This window comes from Pseudomyrmex gracilis, unplaced genomic scaffold (genome assembly GCF_002006095.1).
Source record: "Pseudomyrmex gracilis isolate BER0280 unplaced genomic scaffold, ASM200609v1 scaffold_129, whole genome shotgun sequence".
Taxonomy (NCBI): domain Eukaryota; kingdom Metazoa; phylum Arthropoda; class Insecta; order Hymenoptera; family Formicidae; genus Pseudomyrmex; species Pseudomyrmex gracilis.
The window spans coordinates 223842-240741 of record NW_018020713.1 but is presented as its reverse complement, the minus strand read 5'-3'; the positions used below and the strand labels follow the sequence as shown (position 1 = coordinate 240741).

The following is a 16900-nucleotide window of genomic DNA, read 5'->3' as shown; positions in this document are numbered from 1 at the left end:
TCGTTTCATTCGGATTAGCTATACCGGTATACGGTCGGCGCTTGTCTTTTTTTTTTTTTTTTTTTTTTTTTTTTTTGTCTTGTTTCTTCGCGATATTCGCCGCGTCTCTCGTTTTTTTGACTGTCCGCTAATCGCGTCGCGATGTAACAAATCGTTGATTTTATCGGCCCTCGACCTTAATCTCTAAAATAATACTCCGCTCAATTGGTGTCGCCTACAACTGTTTCTGCTATCTTAGCGCCGATATTTCAGCGGATATAACTTACAAAAATAGAGAGAGAACGGGAGAAAGAGAGAGAGAGAGGACTCGCGCGCGACACGTAATAACACCCTGTAAATTACAGACGAGAAACATGTCGCTGTCCGCCGCAGGTGTTCCGTTGGTCGCGTATTTTTCGACGTGTTTTTCGCCGGCGAGCAATCGTGTACAAATGTGGTAAATCGTTGATTACCTTTGTGGCGCTAATAAAAGAGAGATACGAGAGAGAGAGAGAGAGAGAGAGAAAGACGAGCGCTTGAAACGCCGTGAATCGCTAGCTGATCGGCTATATATGGCGGCTGATTCCGACAAAATTGACCCGAATCGTGCGGCGCAACGCTTACAGACGAATTCCGCGTCTCTTCCTCCTTCTCTCTCTCTCTCTCTTTTTTTTTTATTCGTGTTTTTTCTCTCCGTCTCTCTTTTTCTCTCCCATCCGTTCGCTATCGCGATTTCAACGACCAGTCAACTGCGAGTGTGTCTGCATGTTTCCACGAAAAATAGTCTGCTTACATTGCTGCAAAATATTGCCCGCCGCACCGCGTGTAAAACCGAGTGTTCTCGCGAAAAGTCGATTTATGGTCCATCGGGCGAGCCGAAAAATACTATTGCGGTGAAGCTCTCGTGATGCATATCGGCGGAGGGAGTAAGGGGCGCACACTTTTAGCGATATCAGTGTGTGCCGCGTCCTCTGTGCGAGCGTGCGCGCGCCGAATTGTGAATTTCTTATTGTAGCTCGAATATTGCGTGACGCGAGGGATTAGTTGATAAATATTTAATCGCGTTGCGCGCGCCGCGGTCACGTTGTTGTGTCAGGGACGCGCGCGCGAATACATACAGAGAGACAGATAGCACGTGAGATACGCCGATCTGATGAATCACGTATTCCTCTTGCCCTCGCAACCTTTCTCTTTCTCTCTCTCTCTCTCCCTATCTCTCTCTGTGATTCGACACCCTGATTTCCCACCTCCGGCGACACCTCGTGCAAGGGAAACGATATACGCTTCTGTAATTTCGCATTTATTGCGTGTGCGTATGGCCTTATCGATTGCCTCGCCGACGCGGATGAATACGACGAAGATGAGGAAGGCGGTTTCCAGGGCGAAAAGAGGGAGAGAGGAGGTGGTGGAGTGGTCGGAACTAATTTAAGTGGGAATTAGACGATAACAAACGCACGGAGTCGCGGAGTGAATCCGTCGGGGGAAGGCGAAGGAGGGTTGAGCTGCAGGTGTAGACCCAAGCATGTTGCGAGAGCAGGTGGTAACGCTTGTAAATTATTGTCTTAATTTCTCCGCAACCCTCTTGCTCTCCCCGTGAGAGTTTCGAGCCCCGGGCCCCGCTGCTGTGCAACGCGCGGTCCCACGCTAATTTCGCATGCCCGGGAAAATAATAAACCGCAGAAATTTCACGTCTCGAGTGTGGCTTTATGCAATCGCCGCTTGCAAAAAAAAAAAAAAAAGAAAAACAATACCACACCGAGGAATGATATCGGTAATCGAAGCCGTCGTCGCGAGCTTCGGGGTTTCAAGTTGCCTTAAACATTGACCCGTCCCGTTAACACACATCTCCCGTTGCACTCGCAATATTCAATTTGGAAATGCGATTTTCTGCGCACAACCGCGGTTTCGCTTAACAAGTGCGCGACAAAAAAACAAAACTTTACTTTACGTAATAAGCACGTATCGAGAGTTCCAAAATGTCGAAAGTGGCTATTAGCGTCCGCGGTTTGTGAATGAACATTAATGAAGCGTCGCGGCAAAAGTTTATATACGTCGTGCAAAATACGCGGTTATTTTGCTCGCGCATGGAGAGAATCTTACATAATTGCGCTCTGCAATATCGTATTTATACAAATTCGACCAAGTGTAACGCAATTATAGAAAAATCAAACATCTGTGTACGCGGCGCGTGTAATCAAGGTATAATTAAATAATTAAATCGCGTTTCTCTCATTCACTTCTCATTTTCAGATTTGTCATCGCGATTTATTATTATTTGGCGTGCGAGCGTCTGTACACGGTAATTTAATAAAGGCACATTATGGACTAAAATGATTTAATTCTCATATTCTCTCTGTCGCGACACACGATTTATTCTCCGGGACGCGCGACATTGCTATTTCAAACTACGTGTGCGTGATTAAAGTTTTTGAATTCTCGTGGATTATAATTATTAAATTTGTCAGTTTAACACGCGTGTGTTATACGAGGGGGTAAAACGCGCATTATTCGTTGTTGCACGGGGGGATTGTTCGAGAAGGAAGGATGGTAAAACACAAAACATGTGAACACATAAAAGCGGAAAATTTGAACACAAATACCAAATAGCTTTGAATGTAATTCCGATTCCGCTGTCGATGTTTGCGTGTTCCGCGGCGTTTCAAATTACATACACGAATTTCCGCTTCTCACATGTTATCGCGAGAGAGTTGTTACGTCTTCTATAAAAATTAACTCAACGCGCGATTAATTAACATCCGTTTAGCTATTCCGTTTATCTTCATTTTTTTTTTCCCCTCGAAGCTGCTGTTGTTGTTAGTCGAGTATTTTTTAATTTAATGTTTAACCGAAAATGGCCAGAAAGCTGTTCGAGAGAGCTCCCGAAGTGCTCTCGGGATGGCCTCGAGCCTTCGTCGTTTATCTCATCCAGACGATCTCGAGTTCGCGTATCGATTGTGCGCGGCGTCACGTGGACTTACCGAAGACCTGGGTCTCGCGCGTGTCGACGAACGGATCGTCGATGTTGAGACTCGATTGCACCGTAGCCTTGCACCTGTAACAAGACAAGTCTCGATCACGGAGAGTCGAAGGGATCAGTCGCCTGGTTTTCCTCCTCCCGGCCCGGAAACGGAGGGATAAATTATTATCTCCCGTTTATCGCTCGCGAAAACGGGGAAGCACCCGCGTATAAACGTAATACTTCGCGCGTGTGCGAAGCGAGCGATGTACGTTTTGCATTTACGGGGAGGATATAGAACGGCCGGGAGATGCAACGAGGCTCCCATCGTCGACGAAAATATACTACACGTTGTAAAGACCGAAATTACCTGACGTTTATCTTGTCGTGGGTGAGATGGCCCGGCTCCAGCCCGAGCAGTAGACTCGATACCGTTAAGTACAGCCCCGCGTCATCTTTTAGCGTGATGCTCGGTACGTTTTCCCTCACCTGCAAAAAAAGAAGGAAAAAAAATTCAGCGCGTTTCGTTGAGCAATACGTTGTGTATTGCTGTACACCTCCTCCTCCTCCTCCTCCTCGCGGCGATCGAAATCCAATCGCACTGAAAGTAACTTTCCGATTCCGGCATCGGGGAAAGGATGAATGGCATGGTTCGCGTCGCGACGAGTCGTCCCGTTGAGCCGCAACGAGCGAGCTCATTCGATCGACGTTCCTCGTCGGGAATATAAACCATCTTTTCGCAAATCACGCGGAATTGCTCGAGTCGGATTATTGTGTTAATCTCCCCGTACATACTCCCGTGCGAGCAATTAAATCTCAAGAAAATATGATCAGATCCGAGAATAGCCCCGGCCGGTAGTTAAGAAAATAGAAAGAAACTGCAAAATTAATTCAACAATCTCGTTCGCGAGAGAAACTGCTGTTCGTGTCTGCCGCAATTAAAGCAGCTAATTACGCGCTTTTTTCCATTTTGTGATCCGTGTATGTACGTGTGTATGTGTGTGTGTGTGTGTTAATTAACCGAGTTTCTCGCTAGAATTAATTTGCGACATAAATCCGGACTGCGCAAGATGTAAAGATATGCGCTTTGGGTTAAGGGGAGGGGGAGGGAACGCGCGCGTAATCGTACGTGTGGGAGGTGAGCGAATCGGACAAGAGAAACGCGCGCGAAACGTCCGGCGCGTTATTGCGCCGGGATCGCGGACGGAGAACGTCGAAAAGGGGAAAATGAGAAACGTAAATGTGACACACAACCGGGGCGGTAATGCGCTTCGCGCGCGATACCACGACGTGATTGCGCCCCGATTCCGCACGGGGGATTGCGCGGAGAGAAAGAGAGAGAGAGAGAGAGCGCATCGCGTGCAGCGCGATAGAACGAACAAATATCGTTTAGAGACGAAGTTAATATCGACGCGCGCGCGGCAGCAGCTTCGAGATTATCGCGAACTTGATTACGGAGTATCGTGTTGAAATGGAATTAAATGTAAACAGGCGTGTTGGCAAACAACGCCGATACCTCGGATAAAGTTCTCATTATTGTTGTGTATGAGATGAAGCAAACGTTATTATCCTCCGTTCGTTAAAAAGCACGGCTTTTACCGCGCGTGAAACGAAAAAAAAAAAAATTAAAAAAATAAAAAAAAAAAACGCGGGGAACGGCGTGACGTGGAAACACTCTCGGAAATCTCTCGTCTTGGAGGAAACACTCTCTTCCGCGCGTTTGTGTGAATATTAAAATTAATTGGATGAAAAAATGCCGTCGCGCCTAGAGCGAAAATGCGCCGTGGCGCGCGCATCTTTTTTGATACTCGAACGCGACGGGAACATAAGCGCGACATAGACGCGGTTACACATAGATGCGAGATTTTTTTTTCTTTTCGTTGATATTTATTGCTCCGCGGTGCTAAAACGCGCGGCGAAATGTGCTACTTTCCAACGTCTCTCTTCTCGCGCGTTTGTCAGATTCTGCCGCATCCATGTCTCAACTTTATGCAACCGCCAGATATATATATATATTATGTGTATATATATATATATATATATATATATATGTACGAGGCTGTCGCTTTGTAATTCAAGTTCTCCAAGTTCTTTATGCCGCACGTCGTATTTTATGCGACTGGAATTTCCATTTTTTGTCGCCGCGCGACACAATTCCACTCGCTTACGTCGCGCCGCGTCTTTCTTCCACCCTCTCTCTCCCTCACCCGATTCTACGCTTACATGATCCTGTACGTGTCTTCCCGTTTATCTTCGGAAGTCGGGAGACACACTCGACCCTGTGCCCCGTCTCTTCTATTAATAAACACCAGCTCTTGCGCGCGCCACCACTTGCGAGTCGAACTTTATGCGCGGACAAGCACAGACGGCTTTTGAATATTTCTGTCGCGAGCGAAAAACTTGGACGCAAATGTGTGTGTGTTTGTGTGTGTATGCGAGCGTCGTCGTCAGAGACGGACGACGGAGTGGAAACGTGCGAAAGTTGACGGGCGAAACTTTGTCGGAAGTTTCGGGGCGATGACGCTCGTTTGAAGACGCGCAGAATTCCGTAATTAAGGTAACGAAATCGCGAGACGGCAAGCACTAGCACGGCTAGGCAAATGAGATGAGAACGGCGAAACTTGTCTCTCGACTTGTCGTTTAGACGCTAGCGAAGGGACAGTCGATGCAATACTCGTTCCCTCGGAATAACGGACAAGCGTTCTCTTGGGAAGGGAAAGAAGAATGCTGATGATACACAAAGGAGATAGAACGAGAACGAGAGACGTACGATCCCGGCCGAGTATGCGTCGAAATATTTCATCGGTCCGGATATCGTTTCGGCATATTATCGACAAAATTCGCGAGAGCTTTGCGTTCACCCCCGGCCGTTTATGAATTCTACAGCGCTTCTGCTGCTGCTCGGTTTTGTAGCCGAGCGTTTTCCTTTGTAGCCAGACACGCGCGCGCGTTCCATCCCTGATGCGCGCCCCCGCGCATTGTATACATTTGCTTGTATAAATTCTACTTTGTGCAGATATACGATGCAATTTTGTCGTCTCTCTCTTTCTTTTCTGGGGCAGCCACGGCGCGCGCACTTACGCGCTTATCTTTGAACAGTTGTCGTTGTCGTCGTCGTAGTCCGGGGCAGTTCGTCTCTCGGGGCGCGTATAGTCTGATAAAAAAATAACAACGGGTGGATAAGAAAATCCACCGTCGGGGCGGAATTAAATCATTTTTTAAGCTACCTTCTCTCGATTCTACTTGCTGATTCTATTCCTTTGATCCTGCTGATTGCGACTCGCGACCCGCCTCGGTCGCATTTCCGACTTTTTTTTTAGTTTTCTACGATTTTCTGACGATACATTATACGTACATACATATACAGAGTGTCTGAAAAGTAGCAAAAGGTGATATGTTGTTGTTGTTTTTATTCTTATTTGCTTCTAGCTCTTTAATAAAGATATTATTATTATTATTATTATTATTATTATTATTATTATTATTATTATTATTATGTGACACAGCTTCTCGCGATCAGCTGATTTTCACGGCAATACAACTCATTGGCTCGCGTTAATTAATAACTCAATAAATATTGCGAATTTTGCCAAGTGACGTGTTCGTGGATTGACCCAATCTACCCTTCACACTTCGGTCGTGTCAGAATTTTTCAGACACCCTGTACGTATAAATGTACACACTTATATTTAACCGGCGATTCCAATCCTACAATTTTGCACTCGCGGCTACGTATCGAAATAGCAAGCCCCCGGGTGCATAAAGTAACGAGACCTCAGCGTGAGTTACCTCTCTTGTTACCTTATTTATCGAAACATCTCGCGCATACATATTATTCCCCGCTATCGCGACATAATTCACTAGTCTCGATTGTAACGTAATAGCTCCGGCATAATGGCGTTTCGTTATTGCGCAGCGAAATACACGTGGTGGTAACGTACGTATTTTGCGCGTAATGGCGGAAGCAGAAAGCACTAAAGGCCGTCGTAAAAACTAATTGGTGTAATGTTAACGGATTTCGACCGGGTACCGTACCTAATCCGGGCGAGACCGAGGAGGTCTCTCCGCGTGTGCGAGAGAAGAGACCGAGAATCGGTTTCTCAAAACGGTCGCATCGTCGGTCGGTGTAACATTTGCTCGACCAGAAAGAATTCATTAGGACCCGCGAAATTACTCTCTCCATCTTATTAACGCCCTCTCTCGCTGCGAGCCAACGACCGCGACATAATATTCCTCCTCCGTGAAGTGCAGCGGCAGCCGTTACAAGTCACAACGGCGCGTAGATCACTTCTTTTATGGCGGCATAATTCATAAAAATTCTCGCTCGGTACGACGACGACGACGACGACCCTCGCAGAATAACGTCTATTTTCTTCGTCTTTTATACAACGACGACGAGGTACGAGAAAGGGTTAAAAAAAAAAAAGCGTCGCGACTCCGCAAAGATTTGGAAATCGGTTGTTCTCGTTTTGTTCTCGCATGATGTGATCGTCGGAGCTAGAGATGATTATTATAACGTTTTATGCGCACACGACTGTGATAATTATGGCGAAAAAAAATGAAACATTCTAAACATTTGCACCTTTAAAAAAATTCAGATACACGTAATAGCGTACGTGTACTCGCAACCAGGAAAGCATAGAGATTATTTGTTTTGAATAAAAGGTCGTGAAAATAAATTAAAACTAAAAATTTAACAAGAAATTCAAGCTCATGTATCAAAACAGTCAAGAGAGTTATATTCGGTCAGTGTGTGAGCCAATGTTTGTGCAAAAATGTACATTATATTTGTTTTAACGTGTAAATTAATACACACAATAATTCGCACCGAATTCAATTCAAAAATTCATTTCAGAATGTTCGGTTTGTCTCACATATAGAAACGACCCAATTTGATGATTCCTGGAATTTAAAATATCCATCGCGAAAAAGACACACATCGGCCAGAAGTCGAATTCAAATTTTCCGCGTAAAAATTTACACAAGATCGCAAAATTGAATAACGGACGCGCTCGTTCATGATTCGAAACAATACCGAGACGTTGAAAGATCCCGAACAATATATTCCGAGTTTTGAGACGGAACGAAATAGAATATTTTATTTTCCAGAGATATAAAATTAAATCAATTCGAATTAAGCGGGGATTTTCTTTGAATAGTAACAGAGATCGAGAAGTGGAACGTCTTGATCGTTTCCGACAAAATCTCTTCTTCCTCTCTCCTTCTCTCTGTTTTACAGCGACAATGATTCTCCCGTCATGCTTGCTCATCCACGACGTACTCCCCCGAAGTTGTCGGAGCGATCGAACTTTTTCCCTTGGCGAGATTACTTGACTCGCGTTAACAGGTTTTTCGAGTCTCGCGACACGAACATTTCCGAAACAATATTACTTGTTAAGTGCTATACTAAACTCGCGCAACTTCTAATGGACGTCGTTGGGAGCGTTGCAAAGTTTTCTCGGAGGGAAAGCGCATGGGATGGGCGATGTAAGGAGGGAGAGAGGGAGGAAGAAGACACAGAGAGTGGGTGGTGTTGCCGCGGAAAAGGAAGAGACCGGAGTCCAAAAGATAAGGGAGAAAGTTTCGGCGACGCCGCATGCGATTCACTGCAAAGCTCTGAAGAAGCGCCGCTCCTCGTTATATTGGCGTAATCTTCTGGTCTTTAAACCCAACCCCGAAAAGCATTTCCGCTCGAAACGCGATCTTTGCTCTCTCATTCCGTTGTTGTATTTATTATAGATGTTCCTCCTTCTCTCTTTAACGCGATCCCGCGACGAAAACATCATCGCTTATATAAACAATGAGAAAGTAGCCTCCCCCCCGTCTCGGTTTTCGCAAATTGAATACTTCCGAGGCGTCGTAATTTCATGTTTTCGGCAACGTTACGACGCGACGCTCGAAGGAAACCTCGCGAGGAAAACACGAGGATGTGTGATACTTCGCTGGTATACGCTCAGGTAAATTTTTATAAGGAGCGGAAAGACCTCCGACGGAGTTTTGTTTTATTTTCTGCGCGAGCAAGGTCATGTAGACTCAGCGATTACGTTATGTAGTTTAAGATTACCGCGAGTTTTCCGTCGCCGATTTTCGAAACGCTTCGCTTTTAACGAGCGCAAAACAAAGAGGATACGAACACTCAGGGAAACCGGAGCTTATCGCACTTTCGACGCGCTTTGTGTTAGTGCTCGGTGCGCGACACAAGAGTTTGTGATGTCAAATTATTTTCCAATCAACTTGTAGCGTCAATCACTTCAAATAGTTTAATCGTTTGTTCTCCTATTTCGTTTTTTGTTCTACTGCACTTTTCGAAAAAAACATATGATTTCGCCCGGTCTAAATGAGAAAATTATCAAACTTATTTTTTGACATTTGAAAATTAATCCTGTGACATTTTCAATTCGGAATGTGTATTGACAAGACAAAATCGGAAACAAATCGGGACGGGAACAATAATTGAGACGGAGATGACCTTATCAAAAATCGGACCGGGTTTCGATAGGGACGACCTTTTCTAATTGTGTGTGTTTTTTTTGTTACACGAATTTAATATAACATTGATAACGCGCACTTGGTAATTGGGTTTACGCCGAAACCGATAATCACGTATCCGTTCCGGATTGAAAAATATTCGCTCCATTTTCACATTTGGTAATTTTAATCAAAACTTTTTTCTTATATTCTCGCTCGCTTGAGGGAGAGAGAGAGAGAGAGAATGTCCGCGGCTTTCTTCCCTCGGCAGCTACGCCGCGATAACGATACATCAATATGCATGCGATAGAAGCCCCGGCAGCCTCAAGCGATAGAAGGATTGAATTATTCGTGACATGGCGAGAGAACGGAAACTTTGTAATAATAACGCGAAATAAAGCGAAATAAAAAAGGCTCGACCGAGCCGGGCAAGGCCGGGCTTTCTTTTTCCTTCCCCGTTCTCGCGTCGATTTATCGCGTGTTCGTTCTCCTCTGCCGAGCGAAAAAAACAGCGACACACACCGACGAGTAGTTAACCTAACCGGGCAGACAGGCGTGTTGGATTTAAAAACACGGAGCGGAATCTCGGATAAGAATAAAGCCCCCGTTTCTCTCTAAATTCATCTGGGATCATCGCGCGCGGCGAAGAAGAAGATAACGATTAAGCGGAGAGAAACTCTCGCGCGAAATCTTTCTTCTCTCATCCGGAAACGAGCTTCCCGCCACCGCGAACGCAAATTGACTCTTTTTCATTGCGCGGATTAATTAGAGAGAGCCACCGATTGTGTTTTTTTTTCTCTTCTCCCTTGTCCCTTCCGGAACGAAATCGCGCTCTCGCTCGATTCGCGAGATGTTCTCCTCACGGAGGAGACCGCGAACGGAAGGAAAGGAGAGAACCCGTTGAGAAGGCGAGATGAAATCACGGGGTGTGTGTTCGCGCGCATTAGACGGCCGTCGGTGCTCACAGCGCACCGTTGCCTGATGGCGCAGCTGACGATTGGATTCGTTCCGCCGGCCGTTAATTGGAGCTTTGGCTCATCAAGCGTCGCCGTTGCCCGCGCGATGAAATCGAGCCACGTCGCGGACTCGCAGTCGGCTTACTGTGTGAAACCCAACTTGCCGCTTGCTCGCTTCACCCCTCTCTCGATTTTCACCCCGGTCAGCGTTCGTGCGACGCCGGCCAATCCCAACACGTGACCACGTTTCACCCGCTACGTTGCCCACGTGCTATTTCAAGCATCGATGCTGTGTGTGTACGTGTGTGTGTGTGTGTGCGTGTGTATGTCCTACGGATTTTGTGCACAAGCTCGGCAACTCGTTGTGACAACGCAGATCTCTCTCTCGTTTTTTTGTTGTACACGTTTTTTTTTTTTAAATGATACCACATCAATTGCAAAAAGTTTTATTTTTCGCTTTTTTATCGTCTGGTTTTTTCTTTTTTTTTTCATTTTTTCTTTCGTTGTATCAATTTGGCCAAAATGATACACCCAAGTAATTCACGGGGAGTAGGAGGAGGAGGGAAGAATGGCAGTTTAACGTTTCCACTTTGTGTGCCACATCTTTTCCCCCCCGATGCTTCCGCGAGAAGTGGTTCTTAAGAAATGTTTTAAAAGCGGTTGCTCACCTGCTCGCCATTAACGAACCATTCGAGTCGCGCGGCAGGACGGGACTTGTCGCTGGTGCAATTCAGCGCGAGCACGTCGCCGGTCGCGTACACCTTCTCCTCGCCCGTTATCGCTGGCCTCTTTTTAGGTGGAGCTGCGAAACATTTGAGAAAAGTTGTTAGACGTACGCGCGGCGAATTATACCGAGAGAGAGAAAGAGAGAAAGAGAAAGAAAGAGAGAGAGAGAAACGGTGTTTATTTCACCTCCGCTCAAAGCCTGAGCACTTTATTTCCACGTTGACACAATACGTTGTATTATATTCCATTACAATTATGAAAGTTATAAAACATTCCTGTTACAGAATTATACAAGTTGAAATAATTTGTAGAGAAGCTTTCGTTCTATTTACGAAGTACGGAGAAACTCACTTAAATGGGGAGAAAGAGAGCAAAAGGAGAGAGACGAGAGAGAAAGAGAGAGAGAACGCGGTATTATCGCGGTCTTATCGCGGTCTTATCTACGTGGCCGAGACGTCTGATACTAAATCCCCACATTGTTTCGGCGACGTAAAAGAGAAAATAAAAAAAATACCAGCTTCGTGCATTCTCCGGGAACTTTGCGCGGTAAGATACATAAAGTCGGGCGCGCCATTAACAAGAAGTTTTACTGCCACTAAACGCGTTTATTAACCGAGCTTTAGATCTCGTGCATTTTAAATTTGGGAGTATACGTGCCGCCCGGCATTAATGTTCCCTGGTAATGAAGCGGTCCGCGTGGCACGCCGTCGCGTAGACGCGATTAATAGTCGAAGAGGTCGGAAAGACCCGTGCGCGCCGCGCCGTAAGAACGCATCGGGGATTAAGGTGCGCTCTCGCTCGTGGGAGGGAGGGAAACACTCCGCAAAATTTACGAGGGCCGAGAACGCACACGGTTGTTTGACGCGCGCGTATTTTCCATTAAAGAAGATAGATAGAACGTTTTTCGTTAATTTCAACTTCTGCGGCGAGGCCGCACGCTCGAAGCTGCGTGTTTTTAATTATTTTTAAGTAAACTTAAGTCTAATTAATTAAACATCAATTTTTTTTTGCCACGAGTATTTGCAGTAAAAAGTTTGGAATATGTTGGCCCTCCGAGGTACAGCGTATTTTCTCTCTCTCTCTCTTTCGTTTTTTTTTTTTTTTTTTACACGAGCGCGCGCGCGTGTGAAAAATATTTGAAAAATTCGCGTGTAATAAAATAAAGGTTTTTTGGCCTTGCGCAAATATAACTACTTCTCCGTGTGATCTTGTGTTTGCTTTCGTTTTTGTTGATAGAACAAAAGCATGTTAAACATTCTTCTAGCGACTTGTGTCGAAAAAAATTCAATGTCGAGAATGTGGTATTGTCTTTCTTTTTCATTAACATGAAAAGAGTTAATTGTGAAATTACATTATCGACGGATATCAAATGGATTATTGAAGCGTTAAAAAAATTTGATATTTCAGATGTCAGAAACGTGAGTGCTATTCAAAATCTCAAATTTCGAAACTTAACTCCCATTGTAGAGCGCGTTTGTAATTAAATCAACTTGCCCACGCATCGCGATAATCTAAAAACGACCGGATACTTCCTATCAAAATCACTCTCGCGGAAATACCATCGCGATAAAAGTGCGTCTTTCCGATAAGCTTTCCAAAGCCATCGCGACACTCCGCTCGGAATATTCAACGAAGCTATTTCCGAGTCTTACAGTCTAACGATCTTCTCAATTTACTCCCGGCGTTCTCGCCAGATGATTGTGATCGCATAATATTGTTGACAACAAATAAGTGTCATTCGTTTACAGTTATTTGACTAATAAAATGTCAAATTATTTAATTTTTCTAGAATTACGCAGAGGTGGTTTTTAATTTGAAAATAAAATGTTTTTCTCGAGTGAAAATAAAATTAGCGAAGGAAGAAGATAAATCATTTATTCTTGAAACGTTGAATTTTCGCACGAGAAGAAAAATACAGTGTCGTGCAAAAATAATTGTTATAGTACCAGATACTATCGCAGAGACGGAGAGATAGAGATAGATAAAAAGAGAGAGAGAGAGAGAGAGAGAGAGAGAGAGAGAGAGAGAGAAGGAGAAATAGTATACAGGAATAGTGATCGAAAGAATAGCAATTTCTCAGCGTTTTTTTTCCTTTTTTAACGGTTGGCAATAAAGTTATCGTCTGGTCGTACGGTGTGGTACGGTGAAATAAATTCGTATAATTCACGCTCGCTTGCTCACGTTGGAACGCACTCGTCCGATGGCGACGCGATCGAACTCTCGCACGTTAGCGAGAGAAGAGAGAAGAGATTAAAAAAGAAAGAAAATACGAACTCCACATTCGCCGAGGCGAATGTAGGATACGATCAACCGCGAAAAACCTGTTTTTACGCGTAAAAATACCTCTCGCGCGCGTTCGAAGTAACGAAAAAGAATATATATATATATATATACATATATATTAATTTGATCAATTGATAATGTTAAATCTGTCTTTTACATTATATTGAACTTTCCTGTCATTTTATTTACACAAACATTGTAAATGTATATTTCTACGCGTTAAACCAAATAACAAATATCTTACTTCTCTGTTGTCTCTCGCGCTCGATTTTTGTCGTCCCCCTCCACCCCCTATTTGTTCGCGCTTGTGAAATTTGCTGCCACGTTTGCGAGAAGTCGCGCGGAGACGAACTCGTCGCGAGTTCTATCGATCTTCGGCCGGGGCCGAGAGAGCAGCGCGGGAGAGAAAATTTCGTCGCGCGAGGATGCAGTGTGGGAGACGAAAAGCCGACAGGCCGAAGAAACTTGGCACGACCGACAACCTCCTCAAGGCCCTACAACGGTCTTAAAATTCCCCCCTTGTCTACTCTACCACCCTCGTTTCCGCCACCCTCGTCGACCTGCCTCGTCTCGCTCGCGCGCTTGTGCGAGAGCTTTCCGGGCCTTCTTTCTCCTTTTTTCCGTCTCCTTTTGGCGGCGGCGCGCCCAGTTACGGCTCGAGACTTACGACGCCGTAATATTTATCGCGTTTCGACGGCTTTATGCACCCTTAAACTTTAACGCCTGCTCACCGACTACTCGCCTCGCGCAAATTTCGTGTTCCCTGCGAGACGGGGACGGGCAAAGGCGCGCGCGCGTCCATTGCCGCTTCTCTCTCTCTCTCTCTCTCTCTTCCTTTCACAAGTCTTCGGGTCGGAACGAAGGTGGATAAGACGGAGAATTACGACGTGTGGTCTTACGTTCGAAGTTAACGTTCGAAGTTCAAGTTGGCGGCGTTTTACGTCTCGGAAGTGAGCGCGATGCTGACCCCGCGCGATTAATCCCTTCGCACTCGCAGTGATCGTACGGGATGTCGTCTCTGATGACCGATTGTCCGAAGAAAGTAGTCAGCAATATGTATGTATGTGTGTGGGTGTGTGTGCACAAGTGCGTATCTTTCCAAAACAATCGAAAAATTTATCAAGCGTGTCTGTTTACAAACTCGGATAATTTTCATCGCTCACAAAACCAGAAATGTTTATTTTAATCGCTGTTTTGCGGGTTCTCTCGCGAGCGTCTCTCTTAATTTATACGAAAAAGGTAGGAAGAGAGCGTGTTTTTAAATTCCTCGCAAAAATAAAATTATTGACTGGCGCAAACATGCCGGTCGGCGATTCGTGTAAACGCGTTGCGTTATCTCTTTTATTGAATTATTAACGACATGCACAAAATTAGTTTTGTTTCTCCCTTTGTACGCAACTTCCGCACGAGCGGAGATAACCGTTTGAGGATTTAACCGAAGAATAAACGCGTTTGTGTGTAATTCGCATATTGTTTAGGCGGCGGTGGCGGCGGTGGTGGCGGTGGCGGCGGGTGTACTTCCTCTGTTTTTGGTCAGAAAAAGCATCCGAAATCTCTCTCTCTCTCTCTCTTCCTCTCTCTATCTCTCTCTCTCTCTCTCTCGTCGAATTACGTTCGTACATACGCTGAAGGACGAACTCGCGCTTGTGTGTGTAGCGAAATAATTATTAAGGCGATTACGTTTGCCAATAGAGCGCAGCCGAGACCCTCATAATCGTGCCTATCTTCGTTGTTCGAGTTGAGTTGAGGTGGGTTTAATATCTCTCGTTGGGAGGGAGAGAGAGAGAGAGAAAGATAGAGATAGAGAAATCACAATGTATGTACGATAAAGCGAGAGAGAATATCGCCCACTTTGACCGTATGATAATCCTATTGCACCGGATACCGGTGCGTATGGCGTGTGCTCGAGATAATTAGATACGGTTCCTTTGATCCCCGTAAGAACGGGCGCTATACGCGTCTACGCGTCCGGATCGAGTATCTGATTACGGATTGACCGGTCGATGTCTGAAACATCACATCCGACATATCATATGTCGCGCGATCGCCCTATCAATCGGGAGATGTTAATCTTCATTCAAGAGAGAATTAGCGTAATTATGCCGGCGAATTATGCGCGCACTCTCTCTATCTCTGTTTCTATCTCTCTCTCTCTCTCTCTCTCTCTCTCTCTCTCTCTCTCTCTCTCTCTNTCTCTCTCTCTCTCTCTCTCTCTCTCTCTCTCTCTCTCTCTCTCTCTATCTGTTATTGGGTTTTGCCTCCTATTTACTATTTCCGCGCAACCGCTTTGTTTGAGAACGAATCTGTCACACACGCCCGCGCGATGCTACTACGCGCGCGCGCGTTGTGACTCGCACGGCTGCGTCGGTCGAGGTCGGTTGTATATATCTGATAAAAGCGCGCCAGAAATCGGGACGCGCCGCCAGAGATCAAATAACAAAAGAATATAACAAACAAACAAAAAAGGCAGATGACGTTTCCATGCGTAGATTATTGATGAATTTGTAACTTGTAGCGCGTGTATGTATACAGTACAACATCCGATGGCGCAATCAAATAAAGAACCGAACGATTAATCTATCTATCAAACTGTTATTCGTTTACCCGCTTGAACTGGTCAGTGGAGCAAACGATTATCTGTTTGTCCATCTAATCAATGTAGCTATTACTGTACACCGGTTTTTGTTATTTTTATATATTTTTTTTTTTTAATCTGTTACTGCGATAAGTGGCAGTTTTTTTTTTTTTTTTTTTTTTTTTTTTTTTTTTTTTTTTTTTGAAATACTCTGAAATACAGCTGATGAACTCGGCTTTTCATATTGAACGAGATCGATTGGATGTAATAAAAACTTTGGCAATTTGCGAATCTCCTCTTTATGAAAATAGAGATGGAAAACTTAATATGTTAGAAAAATATGAATAATTTATATTTTCGTTGTTTTATATATCTTTCGTATAATTTTATTTTATCCTCCCGATAGAAAATATATTATTCATAAAAATAGGATAATATTATAAATGTATAAATTATTATTGGACCACGCTATTTCAGTTCCCGTCTCTGAATTATTCCCGATATATCGATCGGTTTAATATTTTCTTGTCAGTTCGCAAGTATAATACAAACTTGTTTCTCTCGTCGTCATTTATTTTCGTTTCGACGAAGGTAAAGGGAAGTAAATTCCAATAAGACACGAACGTGACATTCGATAATTGCCGCATTCTCGAACTGTTAGATTGTCTCGGGAGCGATACTCGGGTCGTCTCGGTGACGCTTTTGCAAACTTACACGATTCTGTAATCCTACACCGCCCTACGGTGCTTCGTCGAAGTTGCCGTGAATTTCGCAAACTAATCGGTCCATCGTAACCAGACGAACGTGTTACACGGCAGAGAATTCATGGAGTGAAGAGCTCGTTCCACATGGAAGGGTGGAGCATTACGCGAAGGATGACAACAGGTCTCAACTCGCAGCTCTCCATTTCTTCGTGAGAACGCCTGTCGGCTCTCGTCTTCTCTCTCTCTCTCTCTC

At 44.8% G+C, this 16900-nt stretch overlaps 1 protein-coding gene across 2 annotated transcripts in view; it reads right to left on the bottom strand.

Moving 5' to 3' along the window:
- Positions 1-16900, bottom strand: part of LOC109856650 (cell adhesion molecule 2-like) — a 91562-nt gene that overhangs the window by 8528 nt on the left and 66134 nt on the right. For both annotated transcript variants that reach the window (XM_020432170.1, XM_020432171.1), the window contains exons 6-8: positions 11028-11161; positions 3306-3424; positions 2958-3031 (exon numbers count right to left, since the gene is read on the bottom strand). In XM_020432170.1, coding sequence (XP_020287759.1) covers positions 2958-3031; positions 3306-3424; positions 11028-11161 — 327 coding nt within the window. The remainder of the gene's footprint in view (positions 1-2957; positions 3032-3305; positions 3425-11027; positions 11162-16900) is intronic.